The sequence below is a fragment of the Epinephelus fuscoguttatus genome, linkage group LG21 (genome assembly GCF_011397635.1).
Source record: "Epinephelus fuscoguttatus linkage group LG21, E.fuscoguttatus.final_Chr_v1".
NCBI classification, from domain to species: Eukaryota; Metazoa; Chordata; class Actinopteri; order Perciformes; family Serranidae; genus Epinephelus; species Epinephelus fuscoguttatus.
The window spans coordinates 146151-159849 of record NC_064772.1 but is presented as its reverse complement, the minus strand read 5'-3'; the positions used below and the strand labels follow the sequence as shown (position 1 = coordinate 159849).

The following is a 13699-nucleotide window of genomic DNA, read 5'->3' as shown; positions in this document are numbered from 1 at the left end:
ACGATAATATTGTGATATTTTTTTAAGCGCTGTAAAATGTCCGAAAAATAGATACATTGAAATAACTTCACTAAATCTTGTAACTTCCTTATCATACTAAAATATTAACAGCCAAAATCTTATATTAAAATGAAACTTTCACATTAAAGGTGCAAGGGATTGTCACAGCAACAGAAAAAATTATTTTAAATGACAAAATATGTAAACAAATTGCAGGAACAAAGCTTACTTGTCTGGTGCATCTTAACAGTCAGCAAAATATGTAAACAATTTATATATTATTTATTTATTAGCACGAGAGGAAAATATATATATAAAACAAAACAATGCAAGAGTAGAACAAAAAACATAATATCACAAATTTGCAGGAGAAACCAAAAAAACCCTAAGGGCAATGGTCACCATTACACAGAATAATTCACACATTAGATGTGTGCATGTGAGAGGAGTACCTGTATGAGAAAAGGAGTGCATGTTCTCGTGTGTGTGTGTATGTGTTAGATCAAGACTGTGAGCAATGAATTTAATTAACCTTATAAAACCAAGGTTAACACGGCAACGTTTTATGTTGTTTCCTTGAGCTTATGTTGAGAAAGCATGACTGGCCGTCTATATCAATTCTAGCTCGCCACACAATAACCATAATCATAGTGATTCAATCATAGTTGATCTCAATTGGCGTTACGTTACGTCGGTTTATATTCTGTCGGCTCTGCTCAGTGTTTTCAGCTCTGTCATGTTTTGAAGCACTTAGCAACCTAGCTGCTAATACGGCTCAGCTAGTATTAGCTCCTAAGTGTCTTAATGTTAAACGAAAACGGAAAACCTAGTCACCGTTTAGGAGGACAGATACAGCTCAAATGTCCCGTATACATCTAGAGTTACACATTATGACAATCTTAGTAAAACCGAAGTCCCTAACACAATAACGTTTGCATAGCATAACTTGCATGGGCTGTAAAGCTGTGGATGATGGTCATGAGCCAGCAGATTTGTAGTGTTGCTACCCTTCGCAGCAACTTTCTTTCTGAATGTTCTGCACACAGGATAGTTGTCCTCCACCAGCTGTCCCTCGGCATTCTTCAGAAACCCAAAGTACCCCCAGACCTCAGATTTTGTGCGTTTATGCTACGCATTCACGCAGCGCCAAGACTTGAATGGCTGTTATTACATATCCTGATAATCCACCGCGATAATGCAATTAATTTAAACATAAACGGTAATTCTTACCGTGTAAAAATTAACCGAGATTTACCGTAATATCGGTAATTGTTATATCTCTAGTTGGCAGAAGGAACCTGAAATGTGAGATTACTGTTTGTCAAACAAACAAACAACAATTGTTTCCTTTAATTGCATGTGACGATGAGTAACCTAAAACTTGAAACCATACAATCTGGCTCCCTGGTAGTGTGAGATTATGTTACTGGCTGCTGCCCTCAAGGAGGTGGAGTCTCTGTGATGTCACAGGCGGCAATCCTAGCATGGATGTCTCAGCTGGCGTAGATCCCCAGATGCCGGCAGTTACGTAGGCATGGCGTTCGTGGAGTTGGAACCCGGCTTGTAGTCGCAGTTGAAGGGAATTCCTTTTCCTTTCGGGACGCGTTGGAGACAGTCCGCCGTCTGCTCTCTGATGTCCGGTTTGGATTGTGATGTGGAAAATGCTGTTGCGTGGAGGAGGCTGCACCGGGCATGATGGATCGTTGGAACAGGTGGAGAATGTGCATGCACGGTCGCGCCGATGGCAACCACGATCCATGGCCCTCGTGGATGGGGGAGAGGATCGATCCAGAATTGGAGAGAGTTTGTGGGTCAGATGGACTGGAGGAGCTGGTGAGGCCAAAGTATGGAAGCCACGGAACGCTTGCGGCTCTGCCTGGAAGTCTGTCTGTAGCCTGACTGCTGCGGGAATATTATGACTTGAGGATAATCGCGTTCTGGTGGATTTTTGTCTGGATCAGAAGGATTGTTCTGCAGTTCTGGATCCGTGGTGAGTTGATTATTTGATACAATAAAAACTAGCGTTTGTCTTACTTTAAGATTGAGGTAAGCCTGTGGTTACACATGAAGCACACAGTTGGTCGATCGTTGTGAGAAAATTATCGAAGAGAAAGAGAATGCATCAGATGTGCTTAAATACTATTGGGCAGAAATGGGATGTGTTCGAGGCGTGGTCTTTGTTCCCGAACTTATAACATATATACATAAACTAAAAAAAAGATAGGTTGCTTGTTGCTGAAAATGTGGCCCATTGACATTTTCTGTTTTTCAAAATCCGGCCCAGTTGAATTTGTAATTGAATAGCCCTGACTTACATTATGCGTCAAACTAACAGACTAACATGACACACAGTTGCAGTGGTGGAATTCAAATCAAATAAACAGAAGAAGTTTGTGCTCTAGAGAAAGGATCAGCACTCATTGAATAACCTCCTAAGCCCTATGATAAGTTAATATGGCAAGGCCTAACTATTCTAACATGTTTTTGGGGTCTTCGGGTGGGAACCTCCTTTCACCAGTGTTTCATCTAGTTGGTCCCACAACACCTCCAGGAGGCTAGACAGTGATCTCTGGCGTCCCAAAGAGACTGTCCTGAAGCCAGGTCTCACTGCTCCCCGCACCAACCCAACAACCTCCTTTACCTTACTTACACATGGCTTTCTCAGCCCAAACAGCACTGCCAACTTCAACAAACCCAGGCTCCGTACATGTGAGCTCCAGGTAGAGACAGTGCTGATACTACCTTTCCTAGCACATTCACCATACTCTGTTTTACACGCTACATACCATAACTCTAATATAAGCTAAAGTTAAAGGAGATAGATAAACTCACAGGATCAGCAAACACACTCACCTTGCAGCATGGTCTCAAACACTCCCACACTTAAATAACCTTCCTCTTCCTGGATTTTCTCCTGAGAGGACTGATGAGAGGATCTCTCCACCTGATCTCAAGGAGTTATGTACCCTGCTTAGTAGTTCCCCCTGCTGGCCCCCAACTGTCATTATTTCTTCTCTTCCAGATCCACTGACTTGCTCTGGCTGCTTCATCTGACATTTCCTTCACTGTTTTCCTCAAACTCTGTCCCCGCACTCCAAGTTCCCCCAGGAGAGAGACAGCTGATCTTGCTATAAATCTTGCTATAAATCCCCTACACCCCACTTCCACTGGACAAATCCTAGTTTTCCATCCTCGCTGCTCAGCTTCTGCTACTAAGTCTGCATATCTAAGCATTTTTCTTTCATAGGCTTCTTCCACTGAGTCTTCTCAAGGAACTGTCAACTCAATGAAATAAACTATCCGTTGACTCACTGACCACAACACTATGCCAGGCCTCTGCTTGGTACAAACTATTCCCCTCTAAATCTACTTGCATTTCCCAATCACAAGCACCTTGCAGGCGGCCACACCCTTGCCTCCTTACTAACTTATTCCTTCTGTATTTCTCTCCCTCACGGAGAAACAGTTTTAGGTTCTGGGGGGTTGGTAACACATCGTATGTAGCCCCTACCGGGAATCAAATACGATTCTCCTCCATACTCCACAGGTCCCTCCAACTAAGCTTCACCTTCTCTACACTTTCCCAGTTCAACCACTGTCCCTGTTTAGCCTGGGCCACTACCTTTGCACCCCTTAATATCTCCTCCTGTCTACGTATCTGTTCCATGACCAGCTTTCTTTTATCTCTGAGACCTGCTTTATTCCATACCGGTTTGCCTGAGCCAAGCCCCAGGCCTCCCCAGCCAAACTGAACAATACCTACAATCTCTGCATGCCTAAGAGCTGCCTCTGCCTCCTGAACTGCCGATCTTGGGTTCCACTTCCTCCCCTTGGTTGGTTCTTATTTACCTTCTCATGCTATATCCCTCCTAATGAAGGGATATCCGATGGGAAACCTACTATCCTATTTTTCTCTAAATCTGAATATGTATTTCTCAAATATTCTTCAACCTCTGACCTTTCTGCTTTGAGCTGCCCTCCCTTTTCCTGGCTGAACAATCCTTTCACAAGCTTAAAAGAGTCCCTGAAAAAACCTGTCCTTACATGTTCCTTCTTCCTCCTCTTTTTACTGAGATGCTCTGCCCTTCTAAGAACTGCTAGCCTGCTTCTCAGCTCCTCTTGCAACACATTAATTCCCTCCCATTCTCTTCTGTAGCCTTTTTCCACTGCTTTCTTAACTGTCTCCTTTCCTTAACTAACTTCTCTATTTCTCTTTGCCGCCTAGACTTACCTGACTGTACCCTCCCACTCCTCTTTCTCTTATGCACCCCAAACCTCTCTGCACCATATGAGTAAATTATATCTCCCATCTTTTTTAACCTTTCTATTGCATTTCCTCTCAGCCTACTTAAGATTACTGACACATCTCTGTTAACTATCTCCTATTCTTTACCGTCATTTGCCTTAGGCCATCTAACTCTAACCTTTTGCTCCATGGTTCTCTCGCTGACTGGCATACTGACCTCAGTGTCACCTCTCTTACTACCCCCTCCTCCTCCTCTTCAGTGTCAGTGTTACCGATATCCTGCGAACTGTGGTTTTATACCTGCCGCTGGACTTCATCCAATTGACTTCTTAGGAAGTACTGATCAATGCGGCTACTCTGCCCTTTCTTTGCCACACGCTTCTTCTTTCCCTGATGAGTTCTGAGGCCTTTTATTGATGTTACTTTCTGCCAGCCACAAGGACAAACCTGAAGCATCTTGTTCTCGACTGTGCTACTTTTATCCTCTACAGATGTGCTCGCCTTGCCCTGAGTGCTGCTAATTCTAGCCCTGGTGGATAGGTCCGTGCCCCTATCCTTCACTGAGTCACAGATCCAATGAACAGTCATGTCCGTTCCAATGGCTGTTACCGTGTAATCCACCTGTGAGTCATTTTCCACCCCAGCTCTCACTGACTCTTGGGGTATTTTCCCTATGTTGGCTGTATCTAATTTTGGTTGTAGTAAGGCTGCTAGGCCTCATCACTGCTACCATGGGTTGCTAGCCCATGCCAGCACCTTATGGTTCAAGTGGTGGAAGAAGTACTCAGATCTTTAACTCAAGTAAAAGTACAAGAAAAACAAAAAGTAAAAGTACTAGTTATGCAGAACAGTCCATTTCAGATCAACTAAAACTACTGATTTGTTCATGTGTTTGTCACTTTAATGGTGAAGCTGGTAAATGTAGGGCTTTTTTTGCAGGTAGCAGTCAAGTTCTTTGTTTATCCATTATAATTTATTTGTTCATTATGCTGTATGTTCTGGCATAAAACCTGCACTGGCTGTACCACTGTAACACGCTTGACCCCATTATTTGTCAATCCATGAGCCAGCATAATATTAGAAGGTGTGTAACAATCCATTGATCTCAATCGATATATCAATTCAATGATCAGTGATCCAATACACAAATTACAACAACAAAGTGTAAGAACCACTTTCAAAAGTTTGTGTATTTCTGTTTATGGGGTAATTCTATGGAATGGTTTAGATGAAGAGGTTAAACTCAGTAAAAATGGTAATAATTCAAAAGGAAGTTTAGAATAGGAGTGTTTGAAATGTATAGCAGGGAAGAGGAGGAGGAAAATGATGTAAACTGATGAGATGATTGTGGGGAAGAGGGGATTCAGAGAGTGACTAAGTGTGTGTTTTCGTTGTATTGACTCTATTTGTGCTGTCTAGGGGTTGGACTAGATAAGCTTTGCTTCTTACATCCCCTTTTCAAACTGTGTTGTTGTTGTTGTTTGTTTGTGGTTGTTACATTGTTATCAGTGGTGCCCTGTGGATTGGTTATGTTTTATGTGTTGTATTATTTTGTTGGATTGAAATGAATGAATAAACTAAACTAAACTTAACTAATCTAATCATCATCCTTGGGCAATGCCTTTATTTTGAAATTCTGTGTCAATGACAAACAGGGCCAGGCAGATGGCAAGCAGCTGAGAGAAAGATGAAGAGGGTAACTTTATTTTTTCGGAATAAATCAGTGGTGTGGAAATATTTTTGATTATGGAGAATATACAGGTCAACAGACAGAGCACATGCTGTATGTAAACAATGCTGATAAAACACAACGTACCTGCCCGAATGAGCATCTCACTCCGCTAACCTCTCACCACAGCAACATTAGCTGCTCGGTTTCAACAATGTTCAGCTGAAAAAATGTGCATGCAGGCTGAAATTCACCAAGCTGTTCTGTTGGGAGATAGAGTAACTTAAACCAATGGTGAGTAAGAAAAATAATGTAATGTACATGTAATTTGCTCAGCTATGAGTGGAGGGAAAAAAAGTCAGCTAGCCGTTAGGCTAATTTCTGCAATGTAAACATACTTAAGATAACAATGTGTGTCTAGCAAATATTGCCCACTTGAAGTCTGACATTACATAATGGTCAGATCCACACGACAGTGTGGGGGGAGGTGATGGCAGATGGGCTGTTCTAAAAAAAAAAAAAAAAAACCCGCAAAAAAGCTTTACTATCTTTCCTGATCTCACCTCCTATTTAAACTAAAGTGACTGTGCACACTTTGATTTCCTCCAGTAGCAGACAAAGAAGGCAGTGACTGTTTCACCTCAAGTGCTCGAGGAAATCCCAGGTATCCCCTCAAATACTTGACAATTTCAACTCCTGCACCATCTAGAGTTTCCAGATGGGGAGCATCACAGCCTGGCACTGGTTAGGACCACAAGGATCTGCAAAGAGTGGTTCATTCAGCTGGACACACTATCTGCACTGCCATACCCTGCTTAAAGGATGTTTGCGCCCACCCCCCATTCATTATTATCCTTTTTTTTTTCTTTTTTTATGCAGACATTGGATGTACTGATGGGATCACATTTCACTGGCATTGTGTCTTGTTGATTTCATGTGATAAATAAATAGATTGACTAAATTAATAATCATTGGATTGTTAATTTAATCAATCTATTTATTTTGGTAATCTAGTCATCTGTATATTCTGATTAATCTTATTTATATATTCTGATTATTTTTATTGGGGTGGCTATGGCTCAGATATAGAGCGGGTCGTCCACCAATTGACAGATCAGCAGTTCGATCCCCGGCTCCTCCAGTCTGCATGTCAAAGTATCCTTGAGCAAGATCCTGAACCCCAAATTGCTTCCAATGGCTGTTCCATTGGTGCGTGAGTGTGTTAAAAACTGAGTAGCAGGTGGCACCTTGTATGGCAGCCTCGGCCACCAGTGTGTGAATGGGTGAATGTGACTTGTAGTGTAAAGAGCACTTTGAGTGGTCGGATGACTAGAAAGGCACTATACAAATGCATGGCCATTTAAGGTACTTAATTCATCTTTGTCCTCTAGGCCTTCTCTGTACTTTCCACCACCTCTCTAATTTCACTTTTACACTCATTACACACACTTTCATGAGGTCACAGGGTGATAACACATGGCATAGTTTCTCAGTTAACTTCTGTGACTGTTAAAATGATTGTTAATCCTTTCTTTATAAAAATCATTAATACTTTGCTTGATTTGACACATTTCGTTTGATATCATGATATAATTACAGATTAATCCCACAACTCCATTCATACATACTGTTTCAATGAGTATTGTCATAATTATTTCCTTCCTACTTACAGCATTCAAAATGTATTTCTCTCGCTGACCTTCATCTCCTCTTAAATGCTTTTTCCTTGGTGTTGCTGCTCCCTGTTGCTGGGCCTTGGATTGTCTTTTGGTGGTGATGGATCAGATCTTAAAGACATTCAGGTCCAATAATCAATGACCAACTCTGGTCTCTTTTACTGAGCATTCTGTAGTGGAATGGACCTGTTTCAGTTCTTTTTCCTCAGTTTTCTCTTCTCATGTATCTGTGACTTGTGAATGCAGTTGTTATTATGTCTTATTTGTTGACTTCAAGGCCTCCTGAATCTAGCATCAATGTCTGTCTTTTGGTTCTCTGTGACACAGTTCTCCAAAAATAACTACAATATTTCCTTAACTTTATCCATAGTATATTGTACTTGCTATGAATAAATACTGCAAAACAAAAAAAAAAAAATACTGCCCAAATTTGATAAAAATGTTGGGTAAAAAAACCCCCCAAAACATTGCCATTTAACGTAATTCTGAGTTATGCAGGATCCATCAATGCTGACGGCAGAGAAAGTGTGCTCTCTCCTCTTCCTCCATTTGTTGTCTACTTATGAGCCCACATCTTTTAATCATAGGTGTGAGTTGGCATTCACATCTCCAACCTGAAAGAACTGAAATAAAACATATTTTCTTGAAGTGAGTTGATCCATCTTGGTTTATTTTGGTAGTCGTTTTTTCTGCCGATCTGACTCATTTCCAGCAGAGATCATAAGAGAAATTACTAATATATGTGAGTTTTTCAGTGCATTCAGTATTACATTTACATTGTATAAACATAATTTGAAAAGACTGCACCTTGGTGACAACAATAATGAAAATAAGTTGATTGGAAGACAGCTGTACATGTAACAGCATCTATTTCAGCATGGAAAAAAATTAATATATAGATAATATTTTCATTGATATGTGCCCTGCATTGTGTGCCAGTAGTTGGATCTGTGTATCTGTGTGTGTTTCCGAACAGTCTGTTACTTTTGCCATCTGCGCATCTGGGTATATTGAGCAGCATAAGACCGCCTGCTGGTCTGCTGACCCTCTTCTATCTTTGATTCCTCCTCTTCTTCTTCCTCCTCTTCTTCATCCTCTTCTTCCCCCTCCAGCTCCTTCTCCTTCTCCTCCATGCCTCTCTGGCGTTGTAAGATGTTGTGAGACTGCAAATCAAATAAGGTGAGAATTCTTAGGTTGGTCAGAGCATTACTGAAGTTTCTGTCTCATCCCTATCAAGCATTCTCATTGTGTCACTATGGCAGGGTTGCAGTGGTATGAGATTTTCTAAATGTGATTATTGTTTTAGAAAATAATCACAGTTTTGCGGTATCACTGAAAAACACTACTTACAGTGAATGCTGACACAACATTCACATTATTGTTATCATTATTATAAGTTACAATGACCCTTAAAGTAATGAAAATTGAAAGAAATTTTAGGTGGAACAAATGTTTTTTTCTAATTGAAACTTCTTTTTTTCTTAATGGAAGTGTGTGTTAAAAAGTCTCACAAAGGTGAGATTCTCTGTCTTGTTGCTTTTTAAAAAAAAATACCGTAGATAAGCAAATGTACACATATGTTAACTGTCAATTTTCATACCAGGGTATACCTTGAAACCAGAATACTGCTGCAACCCTACCAGTGTTGGGCAGTAGTGTCACTACAGTAGCGGACGTTTGTAGTTTAACTAGATTTCTCAGTAGCTTGGTGGTAGCATCGCTGTTTTCTGAATCAAGTAACTTCTCAGTAGTTAAACTCTTTTATTCATTACTTAGTGTGGTAGCGTCCACACAAGCTACATTTCCAAAATCATTCCTGAAGCTCAAACGAGACGGAGATTTCTGTTACGGACTGAAATAAAACTGTCACCGCTACCACACAGAGTCACTTGCACATGAGCCTGACGGAGGACAGCCCTCCATTCTGAAACACCACCGTTCTGAAACCAGCACTCCCACTGTGTTTGCCAGGGCATATCAGGCTGTGTGATTATGCACAAAGATTGATTTAATGCATTGGAGCAATTTCATACAATTTCGGACATTTAACATGATAAACTAATTTCAATTCAACATGGTCATTTGCTTAGAGGATTCCGCTGAAGCATAATGAGTATTATATGTCATTAAGATGAAGTATTTGCTTGTTTTGTGGTTAATTATGCACATGATCCGTTTGACCCCATCATGTGGTCCGTTCATCTCTGCAGACAGGGGCAAAAGGATCAATGCACAGCCTCCATTTCCTTTGCGTCCATCTCAGTCATTCAAACTTTGTAAACACGGTTGGGATTTGTAGGGGACATATGTATGCTGCTCACTATAAAATGTGTTTACTATAAATAAATGCATCTCTGTGCAGAGAGGGAAATATTAAAAAGTGATCCGTTCATCCCTGCCCTCCCCATAAATGAAGACAGTGACATATTTTCAATAAAAAACAATGAGTTGGACGTTCATTTCAAGCTTTTGTAGTAGGACTACAGCTTAATTCAGAATTGTGTGAGTGTGGCTGGAGAGCGGGCGGCAGTGTTTGATGCAGGAAACTCGGAGAAATATGGACTTGAAAATCAATTTCGGAACGGCGGGGTTTTGGAATGGAGGGGTTGTCCCCAGTTTTGGGATAGCGGGGCCTTTAGAAAAAATGGGAAACCCCACCATTACGAAGAATGGAGGTCTATTTTCAGAAAGGCGGGGTTTTGGAAAGGCGGGGTGTAACCACGCTGACGTGACGACGCTGGTACATGTAACGGTGCTCTGCTGCCTGCAGACGGCACACGCCACCTGATGAGAAGAAAAGCATAGACCTGCCTTAAGTCAATATAATATGAATATTCTGTTTGTTTGTGTTGTTTATTTTGTTGTTTGGAATATCTGTCTTATTTCTAGTCAAAATGTTTCATTTCTAGTCTCTAATCTCTTTACACTTAAAAAATACTTGTTTCAAGCAAAGTTTCACTTGAAATGAGAATAAAAATCTGTCCATGGAGCAAGGTTGTTTTTTTTTTTGCTTGCATTAAGAAAAACAAACTTGCTCCATGGACAGATTTTCTTCTACTTATTTCAAGCGAAAATTTTCCTGAAACAAGTGAAAATTGTCTAGGTGTCTAGTGATGAGATAAGGTGATGAGTCTTATTTCAAGTGTAATGAGATTTGTTTTGACTAGAAATGAAACATTTTGACTAGAAAGAAATATTCTTGGTAAAATTTTGAGTTTTTGCAGTGTACATACACATACATACACACACATGTACGTTTTTGACCATGTTGTGACTGTTTGAAGCAGGTCTTCAGTCTTGCTGTTGTGGTTTGAGTTGTGTTGTGAGTTAGTGCAGGTCATTGTTCAATAAACAATTGAACTTAACTTTTTTGCCTGCCTATCTGTTTGACTGACAGTTTTATTCATCAGTAAGATAACACTGACTTGGCACGAAGTTGGTTCAATTTAGTAAAAAGCTTGGATGTAGTTGTACTAGTTACTTTCATTTTGCTGTAGCTTAGCTTGCTACATTTTTGAGGGTGATAGCTTTGATGTAGTGAAGCTTCATTTAATATTAGAGTAACTAGTAGCTTAGCTCACTACACTTTCCAAGTAGCTTGTCCAACACTGAACCCTACACTACGGTAACAACGACATCAAGGCTCACCCGCCTGCCTGTGTCTGGGTACTGGCTGTGTTGTCTGTGATGCTGGCCTCTGGTAGAAGCCAATGGTGACCTGAGGCTGCGGCCTATGGTGGAGGCCAGAGGATGACTGGGATAGTGGCTCATGAGGGGAGAAGAGTAGCTGATCAGAGGGGTGTCAAGGCGCTCAGCCAGAGAGTCAGACATCTTGATCCATCCACTGAATAGCTATGGAGTCATATAGACAGTGTCATGTTACTCCAATAACAGGAAAGAGGTTGACAGCTTGCCGTTATCACTTCTTGTTAAAGTTTAAAACTGCAATCATTACTGTCTGTTTTTGGCGTAAGTTGATTATATGGAACTACTTATTGATTAGCGACAGCCCCAACAACAAAACCTGAACAAGAACATGTCTAAAGAACACCGTTTGGTGCTGGCTCCTTGTCAAACTAGAATTACCACCTCGCGGTTGTACACTTCTGCACACCAGTCAGGTTTCTCTTACAGTTTACATGCATGTCTGTGAAAACATTGCATTCAAACAACAGAGATAGACAAGGTAAAAGTGACCTTGACCTTTAACCACCGAAACCTAATCAGTTCATCACTGAGTTCAAGTGAATGAATAAGGATTCGGTGGTCAAAGGTCAAGGTCATTGTTACCTTGTCTATCTCCTTTTTGCGAATGTGACATCTCAAGAACACTGAGATACAAAAATGTTAACTTGGTCTCAAAAATGAACTGACGTGCTGATGTACTGCGGTAGGCATGTTGTGTCATTTCCAGTGTTTCTGTGATAGCGTCTCTGTGCTCCTCTAGTGAACTCTACCAGCTTGCTTTCTGTCTTTTCCTCACTTAAGTTGCTTAACATCTACTTCAAGTCTTAACCCACACTAGTTCTCTTTAAGCACTTAAAGTTCTCCTCTTCTTGTACGAATTTCTTGCTAATCTTAGCTGTTGTTTACACGTTATTAGCATTGATAGCTACATTAGCTTAACAGTTAGCGATGGCTTCTCCTTCTGCTCTTTCTTGCTCGGTGTGCTAGATGTTTAGTTATGCCTCTGTCTCCTTTAGCAACAGTGGTAATTGTAACAAGTGTAACTTTGCTGTTTTGGAGGCAAGGCTTAGTGAATTGGATGCGCAGCTCCGCACCGTGGAAAATCATTCAGTAACTGCGGTAGTTAGCCAGTCCCCTGTAGCTGGTGCGGAGCCACATAGCGTAGCCTCTGCTAGCGGCCCTCCGGTAACCCCCGTGCAGCCGGGAGGCAGGGTAACTGCCTGAAGTCAGCAACACCAGCGGCCATAGTCAGATGTATCCTTGGGACCAGAGCAGGCGACACTGAGTCAAATTTAAAACTGCTGGCTAAGGCTAAACGGAGATTTAATAGATTGTTATTCATGTCGGTGGCAATGACACCCGGTTACGCTAATCGGAGGTCACTAAAATTGATGTTGCCTTGGTGTGTGAATACGCTAAAACTATGTCGGACTCCGTAGTTTTCTCTGGACCCCTCCCAAATCTGACCACTGATGACATGTTTAGCCGCAGGTAGGAGGAGGGCTGGCTGTGTTTGTGAATGATAGATGGTGTAACTCTGGGCACATCACTATCAAGGAACAGCATTGCTGCAGGGATGTTGAGCTGCTGACTGTTGGCGTAAGACCATATTATCTACCCAGGGAGCTTTCTCATGTCATTATGGTAGCAGTGTATGTCCCCCCGTCTGCTAAAGCTGAGTCTGCTTGTGACATTCTCCACTCTGTTACAAGTAGGCTGCAAACACAGCACCCTCAGGCCCTCAACCACGCCTGTCCATCCACCACCCTGCCCACCACCACCCTGCCCACCTTCACCCAGTATGTTTCCTGCCACACCAGAGACTATATAAAACACTGGATTTATTTTATGCCAACACCAAGGAGGCATACCACTCATCCCCCCTGCCCTCCCAGGAAGAGCTGATCACAACCTGGTTCATCTTCTGCCTGTCTACAGACCTCTGGTGCAGAGAGAACCAGCAACCACCCGCACTGTGAAGAAGTGGTGTGAGGAGGCCGAGGAGGCCCTGAAAGACTGCTTTGAGGCCACTGTGTGGGAGGTACTCAGCGATTCCCATGGAGAGGACACTGACAGTATGACATCATGCATTACGGACTACATAAACTTCTGTGTGGAAAACATCGTACCCACCAGGACTGTACGTTGCTTCTCCAACACCAAACCCTGGATTACTCCAGAGTTAAAAGCTCTCCCGAAGGAGAAGCGGAGAGCTTTTAACTCTGGAAACAAGGAGGAGCTGAAGGCTGTGCAGAAGGAGCTACGGAGAAACATCAGACGGGGAAAGGAAGGATATAAAAAGAAGATGGAGGAACAGCTGCAGCAGAGCGACGTCAGCGGAGTCTGGAGAGGTCTGAAAACCATCTCAGGACACAAACAACCAGACTCCCAGGCCAGAGGTGACCAGAAGTGGGTGAATGA

General features: G+C 41.9%; 1 protein-coding gene across 1 annotated transcript in view; it reads right to left on the bottom strand.

The window, feature by feature from the left end:
* Positions 1-6992: 6992 nt before the first annotated feature.
* The window catches only part of LOC125881595 (CBY1-interacting BAR domain-containing protein 2-like), a 62013-nt gene continuing 55306 nt past the window's right edge, over positions 6993-13699 (bottom strand). The window contains exons 8-9 of the mRNA XM_049564781.1: positions 11240-11443; positions 6993-8754 (exon numbers count right to left, since the gene is read on the bottom strand). Of these exons, the coding sequence (XP_049420738.1) occupies positions 8572-8754; positions 11240-11443 (387 nt within the window). The 3' untranslated portion in view covers positions 6993-8571. The remainder of the gene's footprint in view (positions 8755-11239; positions 11444-13699) is intronic.